At 41.5% G+C, this 16,178-nt stretch overlaps 1 protein-coding gene across 1 annotated transcript in view; it reads right to left on the bottom strand.

Moving 5' to 3' along the window:
- Positions 1-2,768: 2,768 nt before the first annotated feature.
- ankib1 (ankyrin repeat and IBR domain containing 1) overlaps positions 2,769-16,178 on the bottom strand; it is a 118,024-nt gene continuing 104,614 nt past the window's right edge. Inside the window, exons 13-20 of the mRNA XM_012965614.3 lie at positions 14,701-14,787; positions 13,948-14,014; positions 13,542-13,687; positions 13,199-13,377; positions 11,725-11,776; positions 10,690-10,801; positions 10,320-10,363; positions 2,769-8,767 (exon numbers count right to left, since the gene is read on the bottom strand). Of these exons, the coding sequence (XP_012821068.1) occupies positions 8,018-8,767; positions 10,320-10,363; positions 10,690-10,801; positions 11,725-11,776; positions 13,199-13,377; positions 13,542-13,687; positions 13,948-14,014; positions 14,701-14,787 (1,437 nt within the window). The 3' untranslated portion in view covers positions 2,769-8,017. The remainder of the gene's footprint in view (positions 8,768-10,319; positions 10,364-10,689; positions 10,802-11,724; positions 11,777-13,198; positions 13,378-13,541; positions 13,688-13,947; positions 14,015-14,700; positions 14,788-16,178) is intronic.

Here is a 16,178-nt window from a genome sequence, read left to right as displayed (position 1 = left end):
TGTGTACTTTTATTTTCGGCAATCCAAATGTTAGGCAAGGGGGTGACATTTTTGGGAGATTTAATGTTACTGGCCCTTCAAAAACCCTGTCAGATGACAATAATCTGCTCCACAGCAAGCAGCAAATCTCCTTGTCTGCCAGGGACCTTAAAGGGCCAGTAACATCAGTCAGGTTATTTGCATTGACATACAAAATACTGCTAACCTACAATGGTAAAACCTTTATGTAAGGGTGAATTTAATTTGAATTATGGTTACTGTAATTATTTAATTTGAATTATGGTTACTGTAACTGTGTTAATCGTGTGCAGTAAGAATTAGTGGTACAGCTACTTGAGGAGCGGAGTATTTTAAATTGGAATTTTGGCCCAGAGCACAATTGCACTAGAGATGTGCCCCCTCCTCACCCAGATCTGACTCTGTAAAGTTCAGCGTGGGGGCGGGGGGCAGCATCAGGGGCTGAAACACCCCTGGCTGCAGGGAGGTTCAAAGTTCACTCTCCAGCCTATCCAATCCCTGTGTGACTTTACCAGGTACTTACAAAAACAAAAAAAGAAAAAAAAAAAAACATTCCGATATACGCATGAAAACGTGAGACTTTGCATTATCTCGCGTTTTCATGCGTATATCGGCTACATGTGCCTGCACACGAGCGTATCTCATTCATTCGGGTGCAGGCACAAGTAGCAGGTGTGGGGCTGAATTTTCACCAAGCGTTTTTCTGCTTGCCGGAAATATCAGCCCTACGCCACGTCTGGCATCAGCCTTAATCTGTAGGAAGTTAGTGCTGCAAGTAGGAATGCACCAAATCCAGGATTCAGTTCAGGTTTTGGCCAGGATTCGACCGGTTTTTAACAGGATTCAGACGAATACAAGTGCCTGGCCAAACCAAATGCTTAATCTTGCGACTTTTCATCACATGAGCACAGAAGTTTTTTTTTTTGCTTTGTGCGGTTATTTTTTACCCCTTCGTTTCCTGATTAGCATACGCAAATTAGGATTCTGAGTCTGTTTTTCCAAATCTGTTCTTCTGAATCCCAAAATAGTGGATTCGGTGCATCCCTAGCTGCAAGTTATGTATTTTAAATTATGAAGATGTCGATAGGAGAAAATAATTTACAGTATTACAAAAAAAAAAAGTTCCAGGATCCTAAATGATTGCATTCCCGAGGGGGTGCCATTTCCCAGTAAAAGATTAAAGAGAAGGACTGCATCCCTTCCTCAGTTCCAGCACTGATGCCTATGAGAAATCAGACAGGCGGTCAAACGTTCCATCTGCCATTAGCCTAGTGTTTCAGTTAGTATAGGATAAGCAGCCAACGAGCCTCCTGGGCATTGAGCCCTTTGAGGAAAGCCATCTTGTAAATATTATGATGGTGTTTATTTACCTTTTAATTGAATGTCATGATAAATCTGGTAAAGAAACCATGATTTCATATAAGGGGCCCAATGATTGCAAACCGTGATAGCCATTTGCCGACATTATGCCATTTTAACAATGTTTCCAGTGCAAAAACCATTTATGTAACCCTTTCCTGGCACTATTCCAAAGGCAGGGTTTACATACAGTATAGTCCTGCCACTTACCTGCATGGCCAGGCAAATTTGTGGACCCTTTCAAGAAGCAGTGGGGAGATGGGGAAACCTGGTACTTATTTGTGCCTTCACCTTATTGGTTCCAAAAAATACACTTCAATTAAAAATACACACCAATAAAAAAAAAAAAGTTGTGTGGCCCACTGTGGAACCTACATAAAAATGCCATGTGGCAGGGACCGCAGGAATTTTTCCCAGTACCTGGTGGGACAGCATGACCCCAAGAAAATTATATCAAATCTGCACTTACTGTTGGTTGCAGGCTTTTTGTAAGGATGCCTTGGATTTCATAGAAAGCTTATTCTTTTAAAGATATTAGGGTAGCATTTCTGTCTTGCAACGCCAGGGTCCCGAGTTCAGTTCCATCCTAGGAACTCCCTGTATGTTCTCCCCGTGTCCGTGTGGGTTTCCTCTGGGTGATCTGGTTTCCTCCCACACTCCAAACACATACAGGCAGGTTAATTGGCTTCTGATTAAATTGACCCATGTGAATGTGATTGTAAGCTCTACTGGTTCAGGGACTGATGTGAATGATCAACAAGCTCTGTAAAGTGCTGCAGAAATGTGTTGGTTCTGTAAGTGCCCAGTATGGAATGACAAGTGGAATATGCTTATGTATTTGATGTAGGTTTCTGTCCATGAAATTCCCCCTTTTTGAAGATCTGTTGTGGTTTTGCGTTTGGCATAACACCCAACTAATGGGAGCAGCTTGCAGCAAGCAGAGCTTTTAAACCTGATATTAACAGATTAGGAGGTTCCTTAACCAGAAGTTAATATTACTTAAATATATACATCCTCCACCTCCACCCTATACCAAATGGATTCAAGGCCCCTCCCCTTATCAAACACATAGTCAAGTTAAGTTGGTCATGCCCCGGCTGATAAAAACTGATCAATTTCAGCAACTTATTAGCCTATGTATGTGGGCCCTGAAAGGGCCAATCCGACTAATATCTAGTAGGTCTGAAAATCCCACCAGGTGACCAATGGGGTTCTTGTATAATGGATCTCCAGTGGTCTTCTGGGCCAGTGATCAGTCAGCTTGGTTTAGCTCAGCATGTGGATGGCCAAACCAGGCAGAGATCTAAACATCTGGTGACCTATGTGGTTATTTAGGGATGGCTGTGTTCGGTTTAAAACCTGCAACAGAAATCTACCAAATGCAGACAAAATGAATGAAGGAATAAATGTTTAATCAGACTGTTTTTTGTTTAATCCATTTTCTGAACAGCATTCGTTTGGCCAAACATCTACATAATAAGTATATCCTACTGTATATAAAGTGGGAATGTATCAAGTATAGATTATGAAAGTGCAAATAACATTTCAAGGTTACAGTAACGGTATTTCTCTTACATTATAAAATAACCGGTTTACAAAATAGCTTGTCAGATTTGGATTTCTGAATTGTAAAGTCTTTTTGCTGTCACAGATGTTTCCATTGTACCAAGTGATGCATTTTCGGGAGTTAAACCCGAGCGGAACATGATTAATACCACCCGACCTAAGGAGAGATACAGGAGCTACGGCATATACCACTTTCACACGGGGGGTTGTTTGTGGTAAGTACAGTATATGCAAAATCTATCCTCACACCCTGGTGCTTTCCAAGGTGGAAACCTTAGTTTGTGTGCATAAAAGAAAGCAATCATTGTGTGCAACCAATCAGAAAATGATATACACAAGAAGCCATTTTAGGGATCTAGTGTTAAATATATATATATATAGAGAGATGTAAATAACAAACCAACAGGAAACCTTACAAAATGAAACCTATCTAAAATAAGTGAGTTTAGTGTAAGCCCTTGCAGAGTGGTTCCATAGGAGACGTGCGGAAGCCTTATCATTAAGCCCCTGCCTGATGTTGGAGTACAAGTCCAAAATACCCCCTCTTAGCCGGACGCTGAAACTTATACATGAAGAGCCTGGATGGCAGCTGGCTAAATATCCCCAACATAAATTCGAAATAATTATCAGTGATTACATAATGTAATCATAAGTACTTTGGGATTTTGCAAGAACATTCTTGGCCTAATGGGCTCCCACCCTGGAGCTGAGATGTCCTTTCTGCACTCCCCTAATACCAGCCTTGGCGAGATAAGTAGTCGTTATCTGTACTGAGATCCACATTGTGCCCACCGAAGTGCCAACAGCGCCTACCATCTAAGGTAGGAAATAACCTAGCAGCCCCTGCCTTTGTGCCTTCTCCTAAAGGGACATTCTATTTCTATTCTAGAAGCTTCTCTCTGTAACCAAATGTTCAGCTGTATTATACAAGGGCATGTAGCTACTATTGCAGGCAACTATTTGCCACCTTTCTCTGTGGCTTCTCCTTTTCTTAAAACATGAAAAAAAACACAGATGTGATTTTATATTGAATTATATATAACACTGTGGTAATGCATATTGTATCCCTTGAATGCAGTTATTCTGTATTATTGGATAGGTGTGCTTGCCTGCTGTGCCAGCTTAGATGGCAGAGGAGACAGATGACAGGCAAGCCCTTCATTCTATGGAACTGCACTATGCACTCAGCGCTGAGGTTTGATATTGGCTGTATTAGACAAGGCCATGAGCGGAGTTGGAAACCAGTCCCAGAGGAAAGACTGCTCTAATAGCTCTATTACAGACTTGCAACATGGCAGCTACGGATCTGGATAGTTAAAGGCACGGCGACAAGTTGTGCAACCAAGTTATTGTTCATTGGGAAGGTATAGCTGACCACTTAATAAGATTATTTACTTTAAAATACCCATTAGACGAACAAAACAATCTTTAGTGCCTTGATACAGTGCATATAGCATGTACTGGAGAGTGTAAGAAAGAAATATTCCTCCGATTATTAATCCACAAACACAGAATGGAACAGTTTGCACCAGGGGTCCCCAGCTGCTACTCACCCTGCCCCCTGCTGGGCAGCTGGGAAAGTGCGGATGGGCCTGCCACTGTCAGAGAACTATAAAGGGCCCCTAACGGCAAGATTTTTTGCAATGTTTATGCCTCGGCGTTGCACCAATGTATTACACACATAAGGCAAACATAAAAGCATCAGTTTATGGGCACATTTGCTCCATTTTCTGCATTGTGTCTCTTACGTGGTAACGCCATTTACTACACTGACCCCTGTGTGTGCTGCTCTTGGGACAGGCTCTGTATCTGTCCCCTGCATACAGAATATACACAATGTACACGCATGTGGCTTACTGATAAATGCAGAATATTAATCAAGCATTCATAATACATATACAAATATTTATACAGCTTTAGGAATAAACATCTTTAAAAAAAATGACAACCCAAAACTGCATATGTTCAAATATACTACCATTTATGTGTTACCAAGTGAGTCCATCTTGTGTTGTATTTTTGGCACATGGGACACCCATAACGCGATTTGCGACGTCCTACGATAAAGTGCAGCTATGCCTCATTTCTCTATCCCTCCCCCCAGCGAGACTTATCGCTTTTCCCTATGAAGACAACAAATGTGGTTTTTAAGTTTTTTTAAATCCCACTTCGCTTTTGTGGGGGTAAATAATTTAAAGGGCAAATATGCTTTATTTAGTTGATGATGTAGCCTCATTAATTTTCTATAAATTTACAGTTTAAGCAGAGCTTATTGTGCAAACAGGACCTTCCTTCTCTACAGATCTGCAATAATCACCTCTGCCAGTAGGAGGCGCTAGAATATGTCGACACTGAAAGCACAAGCAATTCATGACAACTCCCTGCACAGTATCATATACAAAGGCAGACATAAGATATGTTCTTATACAGTACAGTCTATTTAGTGTTAATACTGATAAACAGGGTACATTTTCTCTTAAACGGCTGTTTATTATCTGCTTTCTGAATACTGAAGTTCTGTCACTTTTCTTTTTAAAGGGAACATATACCCTTAGGAATTAGTAGAACAATCACTTAACCATGTTGGTGCATTTTTTCAAAAGAAAAAGCTTAAAGGGAGAGTTCTGCCTCCCTTTTTTATTTTATTAAATAGATTTGTACATTTAAATGCTATTTCCAATAAGATTTCTACCTGGGCAAGTACTGCATAACTGATCTTCAGCTGCCAGCTCTTAGCCACGCCTCCCCACACACGCCTATAGTAGAGTGACTTTACAATCAGGGGTGATTCTCACCCCAGAGCCGCCCTAAGATGGTTCCTGGGATGCTGCCCCCTCTCGCCCCCCAGCGCTTACCTTTCCTGTGCCAGAGGGGGTCCGTATCACTAGGGCAGAGAGTGCAATTACTATGAGCAGCTGTTTGCCGCCCCTGGTAACTCTGGGGGTACTTCCGGCTGAGGCAAGTTTCACAACTCCCCTCATGGCAGCGGCGCCGCTGATCACAAGCGGTGTGGGCATCAGGAGCTATGACACATACCAGATCCTTTCACGTTTCTTTGCATGTTATTGCTCTGACTGGCTGAAGCACATTAGCCAAATGGTTCTGGGAATGTTGAATGGAAGGGGCATGTGCAGCAAAGCTTGATGCCTGTGCTCGCTCCCCCCCCCCCGGGGGCAAATTAATAAACACTGGCCAAATTTGCTCCTGGGCAGTATCCAGGGCAACAGATCATGTATTAATTAGCCTTTTTAACCCAGCTGCAGGTAAAACAACAGAAGCAAACATCTGACTGGTTACCCTGCATTACTGCTTAAGATAAAAATCTGCCCAGTGTTTATAAATGACCCTCTCCCCACTGGTCTTTCATAGTCAGGGGGTCGGGGATCCTTATAAAAGGAAACAAAAAAGGTAAAGGATCTTTTCAATGCCCAGATACATCAAATTATTTAAATGCACAAATCTATTTGATATACTGAAACTTTTCTAAAGGTGAACATTCCAATTAATTTGGGTATTTTTTCATTACTTGGGAAGCTACTATCCTGCTGGCCCTGTAAATATGACAAAATATCATCCATAATCTCCACTGACTGTCCCTAAAATATTATGAAAGGTATTTTTACTGAATCCCTTTGTTAGATAACGTTTCTCTGTGTGCATGCAATGCTATGCCGTGCTGCCCCTCAGGACTCTTACACTCACAGAACGAAGATAAAGATTTCTGACCCAGCAAACAACCCAATCACACATTAGAACTAAATACCTTCCTCGGATAGTTAGCCAATCCTTTCAGTTTTCTACAGAAATCAAACAAAGAAGCAGCCAATAATAAACATATATATTACCAACAACTGGGCAAAGACATCTACTCTGTAGTCTACCTGTTCAGTCTACTGAACTGCAACTCCCAGTCTCTCCCAGACAGCCGGAATATGCTGGGAATTAGAGCTTTACAACAGAGGAAGGGCCAATGCCTGGCCATCTCTGCACTGCATACACTTTCCAAAATAATCATTTTTCACTTATAACTTTCCTACATCTTACACTTACTAATTTCAAATCAACAGCTTCCTGGTTTAAATGATTTTTGGCTAAAGGGTAACCGTTATTAAAGAGTTTAGAAATTCAGCATTTGATTATTTATCAAGCACTTAAAACTAAAAAAGCAGATTATTAGTACATGGACTGCGTCTCATAAGAAGGGTTGTTATACAGGAGGACTCTCTGATTAAGTGGTCACACAATGGCGTCACGCACTTATAACTAACATTTCATTGTGCGCATATGGACAGTGCCATAAAAAGAGGCGCAGTCACCCAAGGTGAGTCTCACCTATTAATGCAATTTAAAGCTTACCTAACTTGACTTGGGCCCCACTGATGAATGTATCATTTCGAGAACTTAATTTGTACTAAAACTCCCATAATCCTCAGCCAGCCAACAAGCTGTATACATGTGTGTAATTTGTTAATACACTTTATAGTTCCTGTTGCCTGTCAGTCAATAGGAGCAGCATGGTTAGGGGACAGGGGGAATGGTAAACAGCAGACTGATGAATAGAAGTGAATTGACTGTACATATCTGCAGGTATTCTCACTATACAATGCCATTTGCACAATATTTCATTACTGTAATCAAAACATGAAACCCGCCAATAAAAAAAATCAAGGGGCTGGGGTGATGTAAATATAAATGGAGTGATAAATGCTTTGAGGTTGAGGTACAGCAGGAGAGCACTTTTAGGTTGGGATCTATTTGGATTTAAAAAAAAAAAAAAAGCATGACTCTTTATATTAAGGTATTATCAAACTAAGGCTACATAATCACTGCATTTTATTAGAAAGTAGAATTCACTCTACTTATTTCTTGCTTTGAAAACAAAGAAAGGCAATCAAAATCCAATTCAATGCAGAAGAAAGTCTCAAGGAGCTCTGCCTGGTTCAGAGGGCAGCAAGCACATTACAATTCCAAGTATTCAGTCCATTTTGTCGGTGGACTGAAGTAGAACACAACCTCCAATACGTGAAGGCCATCTGAACACCTGCACAATTACTATCAGATTGCCCAGGCAGGTTCATACCAAATGTACTTGTTCAACCCATTCATTTGAAGTTTCAGGAGTTCTACTTGAAATATCTTCGGAACTGTTCATACTGCTTGTCACGTCATTTGTGTGGTCGTCACTTTGTGACACACCATCGAGCGCAGCTACGTTCTCCTCGGAAGTGCTTTCTTCTGTTTGAATTTCTTTGTATTCGTTGATTAGTGCATCCTGAAAAAGTGCATGCTCCTCGGCCAGACTCTGGGACGGTTCCCTAAGCGTTGGAGGTGACAGTTGTTCATCGATGTTCAGTGGCTGCAAATCTACGTCAGTTTCTGAAGTTGCAGAGGGTATAAGGGCAATGCTCTGAGGATGTATGTCATGGAACCATGCCATGATGTTACCCAGCAGATTCTCACTTATGTTGGGGTCTTGGCTGGATGAATCAAGGTCGCTTGAGGTCGAACACAAATCACCCTGAATATCACTAAAAGGGTGTGAAAGATGATGATCTGTTGCATATGGATCACTACTGGCTCCTAGTCTAACTAGGCTTTCTCCCAGTTCTAACAACTCAGAGCTACTTAAAGCAGACCTTGGGTTATCGATGCATATTGGAGCTGGGTCAAGTCTTGAGGGTAATGATGTACCTATGGCACCAAGAGATGCCTCGTTGCTCAGAAACTCTCTTGTTTCTTCATCAACTGCAAGACCAGACTCCTGCAAAGATAACTGGATTGCCAAGAGGATATTTGGATCATCTTCATCCAAGGAGCTCAAAGCCTAGAAGAGCAGTACAACAGAATGAATATGTGTCTAAATTATCTATAGGGTTAATTACAAAAGTGAGAAAGAGATAGGCAAGTATTTAAACAGATAGGAATTTGGCAAAGGAATGACTTTAGAAGAGAGTCCACATTCTCATAGTAATTAAGAGAGTACTGCCACTGAAAGAACAACAAAACTTACAATCATGGATTGTATACTCTGGGAGTATAGTCATGGAGACATGGTGTGGAAATATAGCATTAATTACTGGAAGGCGAGCTATAAACAGTCACTGAGGTGGGCTGTGGCTAGTTGGGTCAGGTTGGTTGGGTGTGGTGTCATGGAGAGGAGAGAGAAATTGTCACTTATGTATATAACACAAATAAATACAACCGTACTAAAGTGACTTCCTGGAATTGCACTGTAGGTCCTCCAAGGATATCGTCGTATACACAATACATGCACAGATTTTATTGTTATCCAACCAAAATTTTCAAACCTGTCTGATCGAGTAAACGGCCAATCACCATGGTTTGAAAATGATTAAGATGAAAAATGGACAAAACATACGATTATATAAGTGCATGTATAGCCAGCTTTAGGCATAAAAGAAGTGCTATAAATAAAGTAATCGAGAGAGCATAACTGAATATATTCAGAGAGGATGGCTGTGCGTATAGTCACACAGAGGGGGGCTCAGCATGTACAATAACTGAAGGCAGCGTTAGACATGCAGTTATATAAGAAAGGGCTGTGCATATATTCATAAAGAGGAGACTTGGGCAAACAGACTTAGAGATAAGGGCCTAGGCATATACACTTAGGCCTGGACACACACGGAGATTAGTCGCTGCGAGACAAATCTCCCTGTTGCGGGCGACTAATCTCCCTGAAATGCCATTCTAGAATGTAAATCGCCGGTGGAATGGCATACGCCATAATTAAGAATAATTGGAGGTGAGCTTCCCTCCCTCCAGGGCATCTATAGGAAGCGGTGCCTGAGGAAAGCGGAGAGGATCATTAAAGACTCAGTCACCCTGGCCACGGACTGTTCAAACTACTTCCATCAGGCAGGAGATATAGTAGCATCGGGTCCCGAACCTGCAGGCTGGGGGACAGCTTTTTCCATCAGGCCATCAGACTGCTGAACACTGACCACTAACACTTCAGCAACACTACGACACTATTCATGTGCACTCATTCTTATATTCTTATACATGCCTACTCATGTGCATATTTATTCTATATTTTGTACTCTACTGCTGCTTGTGAAGCTTGCACACAAGAGTTTCAATCACATGTACTGTACCAGTGTACCAGTAATATGATGTGACAATAAAAGTGATTTGATACGCGGCGGCGTGATTTGCCCAAGTTGCCAAAGTTTCCTCTCAAGTTTCCTTTCAAGGCATCTCTCAAGGCATGCGACTAATCTCCCCGTGTGTCACAGCCCTTATGGAAAGGAGTTATAGTCAAAGGGAGAGAGAGAGAGGCTGTGTGTATAGTTAGGGAGAGAGGAGCTGAAAGGAAGAGAGGGCTACAGAATAGTGGCAAAAGTTGAACTTACCATGGAGGTTCCGTGTCGCCGGCTGCCACCAGCTTCCTGGGCATCTGCCAATAAAAATACATGACCGATTGAAGATACTTCACTGTGCAACATGTAGTTTATTTTTATAAGGCATCTCCATCAACTCGCCATCTGAGACAGACATGCAATTTAGGTATAGGAAAAACAGTATGTTTCAGCAGAGACCTCCCTCTCATTTTCCCAGTTAGTATCTGTAGAGTCACTATAATCTCACACTATAGCACAGGACTAAGTGCACTGAGCCTTCACATGTTAATCCCATACCTGTATTGCATATATACAGGTTTACATTATATATTGCGAGCCCCTTATTTATTACTACCATAATATACAGGGACTTGTAATGTACCTAATAAGTTCTCGGAGCGATCATCGGGATCTGGGGTATTGCTCCTGACACTGTGCATGTCTCCTCGGCGCCGCTGTCTATGCCGTCTCCGGTACTGGAATTCTGCATACTCCTGCACACATGGAAGGGAGCCCACATCATAATGTAGCATTATATACAGGGGACAATAGTCAGTGGCAAAGCTGAAATAATAATAACATCCAAACTGATAAATTCTAACATTCCTGCTTTTTTACAAGTGGATCAGGTAATTAAAAATGTAGGTAGACACTTGTTTAAATGGGAAATATACCATGTAAGTGTGGGGGGCACATAACTTGTACAGGGCCCCAAGATTTCTGATGGCGACCCTGACTGGTTCTGCAAAGTTCAACTTACACAGCTATGCAGTGTCAGGGTAGCAAATACAGTGCATCTAACCAAGTACCCAGCAATCTTCATAAAATGAAGATGTATTAATGCATAACATCTGGATTCTCTTGCACTAGAAACTAAAAGAAGGTTACAGCACTTAAGTATGTAAAGTTCATATCAGTTTAGGCAGCACAGCTGGACAGTAGTTAGGAGCCCAGCACTGCAAAGCAGCTATTCTAAAGGTGGCCATACACGCACCGATATTATCGTACGAAACCTCGTTTCGTACGATAATCGGTGCGTGTATGGCATGTCAGCGAGCCGACCGATATCGCAGGAAGCTGCTGATATCGGTCGACTCGCCGATCGGCCAGGTTAGAAAATTTTGATCGGGCGCCATAGAAGGCGCCTGACCAAAATTCTCCCTTCAGAGCTGAATCGGCAGAAGGAGGTAGAAATCCTATTGTTTCTACCTCCTTACCTGCCGATTCAGCCCTGAATGGTGTGTGGCGGATCTGACGATGTTTCTTGCGACCGACGGTCGTACGAAACATCGTGAGATCGCCACGTGTATGGCCAGCTTTAGACTGATTCAAGCCAGGGAGTCTGTATGTTCTCCAAATGCTATTGTGGGTTCCTCTGGGTACTCCAGTTGCCACCCACGCTCCAACAGTTCCTTACCTCAGGGGATGCAAATCCTAAATACTCCCAGTCCCATGTTCCACCGGCAAAACTAAAATGAAAGCAAATGACGGGTTAGTGGATACAATATTAACATTTTAGGGAGAAAAATACACCCCATTTGTAACATGCAGAAAACTATTTGCTGTAGTTTGTAAATTATATGGTACAGTCTATCTGGGACCTGAGTGCCATCAGGATATAGATTTTTAGGTTTCTCTTTGATCTATGCAGTGCTGAATGTGGGCAGACAGACAGCCAAAATCAGAGTTTCAGCAGACAAGGGGTAACATTGTTGGCGATGGTGCTTTTCAATCTGAAAATGCTCTAGTGAGGTTTTTGAGACTGAAAAGCACCAGTGCTGTAAGGCATTACCCATCTAAGTGGCTGGGTTATAACTTCAACCTATGTGACACCCTTAATTCACCCAGTGCATGGTGTTATAATACCTCCATTGAAGCTGGCCATATGTGTACCAATAAAATCACTATGGATACCAGTTTATCAATGGGGCACGTAATCTGCTTATATACTATATCTGCCAGGGTATAGTGCATTAGCGGTTAAGAAGTGGCTGCAGAATTGCAACTATAACAATGCAGCCAAACTCTGCATGGCCCCTTAAACATTATCTCATGGTTCAGCCTGCAGTTAATTTGGCCAGATACCTTGCAAAGTTAGTCCATGTACTGCTGCCTTACCTAAACTTGTTCCTATATGCTGAATTAACTTATAGCTTTATTTTATCCCTAGTCCTGCCAAGTACAACCAAGTTGCCTGCATTGCATTACACTTACAACCAGTGCATAACTACTTTTCCCACCATCTTTAAAAGGACAAGGAAAGGTGAAAAAAAGTTTCCAAAAGTTAAGCACCCTCCAGCGATTGTATTTACTTACCCAATACCGCAGGCCAGTGCTATTGTTAACAGAAAACTGCCCCAATCTTCTCAGCATCTTCCTTCTTTAACCCAGCACCAATACATGTGCAGTAAAGTGAAAAAGCCAGCTTTTTTGTTAAAGTTCTGATTTTCACTTTACTGTGAAGAAAGTGTGAAGAGAGAAGGAGCAGGAAGAGGACTTGCTTAGAAGAACCCTAGGCTTGGGCAATTTTCTGCAAACAGGAGCACCAGCCTAGGGTATCAGGTAAGTAAACACAATCATTGGGGGCTTAACATTTGGTACCAATTCCAATTCAATGCGAGACAAAAGGGCTGTAGTCAAAGAAATGTCTGACCCAGCATTTGGGATCGCAGGCTGCAATTCACACTGTGCCTCAATCATTCTAGAGAAATAAGCCCCTTGTGATGATTAACTGTCATTAAAACAATAAACCGTCTGAGCCTCTCTACAAATGGATCACAGATACATTATGTAGGTTATTATAATATTCATAACCATATCATTATATTTCTTAGATTATTATAAGCAAGTAATTCATTGTCTGGTATGCTTTAGTGCTTATTTGTCATTACCTGCGTCTTGGAGCTTCAGGTGAATCTGCCGGAGCCACACCGCGAGCCACAGAAGCCAAAAACTCCTGCCTCTTCTGCTGTACAAGGCAGGCCGCCCGAATGATCTTATGACGAGGAGTGCGCAGGTAAGGCCTGTTTACCTTCTGGGCAAGGTCCTCCGTGACCATTTCTAAGTCCGTCTGTTGGGACAGATAGGATAATGAGATATATTCACATTGTGACAAATAAGAATCTATGTCACACTATTCAGACAAAGGATGGGGAAATTAGTCCAAGAGTTCTTTGGAAATATCATGCATACAATCATACTTCTCTAACAGAGAATTTCATAATCATTTCCCACCTGCATTAATTCGAAAATTTCCTTTTTTGTGCTTTTAGGTTCCAAGAAGAATCCATATGGGTAAGAACACTTGAGAATGCGCCTTGTTTTCAGTAATTCTTGTACTGCATCTTCAATAAACATTGTATCTGGGCAGGTTCCTTCTGCTGCAAAGCAAAAAACCAATGCTTCACCATGCTTCCTAAAACTCTGCTACGATATACTTGAGGAAGAAACATTTTTTCAGTGTCTTTAATTGACCCAAAGCAGTTTGTTAAGTGAAATGCACCAGTTCTGCTTTCAGATACAGAGGAAAAATGAGAATACAGGTGCATCATTTCCTATTTGCTGATCCACCCAGCCGAGGTGAATGCACATATGGCCGCTATACTCTCAAAGGATAATGAAGGATACCGGGAAAACTTACTTTCACTAAGAGCTCTGCCCAGCTGCTCCATCTTTTCTTTGGCTGTTTTTAAAAGACGCTGCTCAAGCTAAAAAAAAAAAGGATCCATAGAAACACATCACAATACCATAAAGATACCAGTGATAAAAACTCCAAAAACACAGTCAGGCTAACTAGCTCCTGATTGACCCTAGCAAGTGAGTGTGATAAAGCACTATGTTTGAAAAATAATTCCCAGACTCCTTTGTTCCATTCTACCCCATTCTATTAAACATGTCTTCATTAAAAGTGATTCAGCCTCCAAATATAAGTGTCTAGAAATTAATAGCGCTTGTATTATGTGCTCTGTTAAAGAGACACTATCACTTCTTTATACAGTTTATAGTTACTGTCATTTATAAAAATGATAAACAATTATTCTTTAAGTGGTTGTTCATCTTTCCTACAAGTCCCTACTGCAAAAATAAGCATCAGCAATTGTGACAATTATGCTTTCTAATACAGTATTAGCTTACCTGATATTAGCTCTCAGTAATAACTCACTGGAGGGCCACAACTTTTATGGAGAGCTTGCTGCACATTGCACAGCATGAATTGTATTGCTAGCCAGTAAAATCCCCTACATCTCCCAGAATATTTCAGGATCCAAATCTCAGAATCAGTTATTTGTGGTTATTACCATTCACTGGAGGTGTTTCTGCCCGAAACAGTCAGTGAAGTAGAGCCTCTAATACTCACCATAAAATAATTTATGAAATGTAAAGGGTTCTTTACCCGATAACTGTGTTCATGGTTCTTGAACCGTGTGTAGTAGTGCATAAATCTGTCCAACTCCTGAAATCTCTTGTGTTTCTTTTCTGCCTGACAGGGGAAATAGGGAGAATGTTAAGAGTATAATTTAAAGCAAAACTGTAAGGGGCATTTACATCAGGGAAGGCAGTAAGCAAAGAGAACTGCAGCCACCCAGATGAATACATAGCTTTCAGTGTTCTGTAGCATTGTATTCATGAGCTGCTGGGGGGGCGGGGAGACACTTTTGTATCCCACCGACCTGTCCTCTAATTTGTGTGCCATTCCAATGTCCAAGTTATGTTATAAGGTTCAGAGCCAAGCCAGATGCAGGGAAGATGTGCTCCCTGAATGAGCCCATTATTAAGGATTCAGGGGTTTGGCCGAATCCAAAAAAGTGAATTTAGTGCATCCCTAATCAATGGATTCATTTTGATTAAAAAATGAACTCTGTGTTGGCTGATTTACTTATAGCAATCAACCAGCGTGTGTGCACTGCACCTAATACCCATGCAACCCATAGCATGCACTACAGATACAAAGATAGAAGGCACCATTTAAGGTGGCCATACACTATAAGATCCACTCAATTGGCGAAGTAGCCAAAAGAGCAGATCTTTTCCCTGACATGCCCACCTAAGGGCCAAACAATCACAATCAGACAGATGCGTTCCTTGATCCAACGGCAAAATAAAGCCTGCTTGATTGACATATGGTCGATTTTGGCCAGATATTGGCTGGGAAGGCCCACCAGAGGGCCCCATACAATGGCAGATAAGCAGCCAAATCTCTGAAGGACCCGCGTATGGCTACCTTTAGACTCTGACCTGAAAGGCATTTCCAGGTTAAACAAGAAGAATAGCAGAAGAAATAATGGGCAAGTGTAAAAGAAGGTAAATTGAAAGTGTAGGTGAGATGGAAAAGAACAAAAGGCAACAGAGAATGAAAGAGCAGAACAGAAAGTAGACAAAAGATGGAGCATGAAGATGGGGAGCAAAGGGAAGGCAGAAGAATGTAAAGGGTTTCTAAAAGAGGGCAATAAGATTAATGGGGAGGGAACATGGTACAATGAACGAGTCAATTCTGCTAGACCTCTTAAAATCTTTACACTGTGTTTGTTTGATATCATCTGGCTAGGTGCTAACACTCAGGGAAGCACACAGCTTTATATTAAAGACAGACAGTTGATACTTCTTTTTTCCTCCAAAACACAAGATGGCTTAGCAATATATTTTAGGACTGGTGGCAAGGTGGAAGCAGCCAGCCAAATAATTGCTACTATGTTGATTTTTATTGTTTTTCTGCACAGTTTTGGCTTTGGGTAATAGCTTTTTAAATGTAGGCTAAAGGCTATTTCCCAGACGTGACAATGGCAAACATCAGCGAATATGCAATCTGTCCATTTTTACCTGTATTTCCCTGTCCTTCTGAATAAAAATACAATCACAACTAACGAAATTACA

Source organism: Xenopus tropicalis, chromosome 6 (assembly GCF_000004195.4).
Source record: "Xenopus tropicalis strain Nigerian chromosome 6, UCB_Xtro_10.0, whole genome shotgun sequence".
NCBI classification, from domain to species: Eukaryota; Metazoa; Chordata; class Amphibia; order Anura; family Pipidae; genus Xenopus; species Xenopus tropicalis.
Note: the sequence above shows the minus strand (reverse complement) of the source record. Positions and strands in the feature narration are given on the sequence as shown.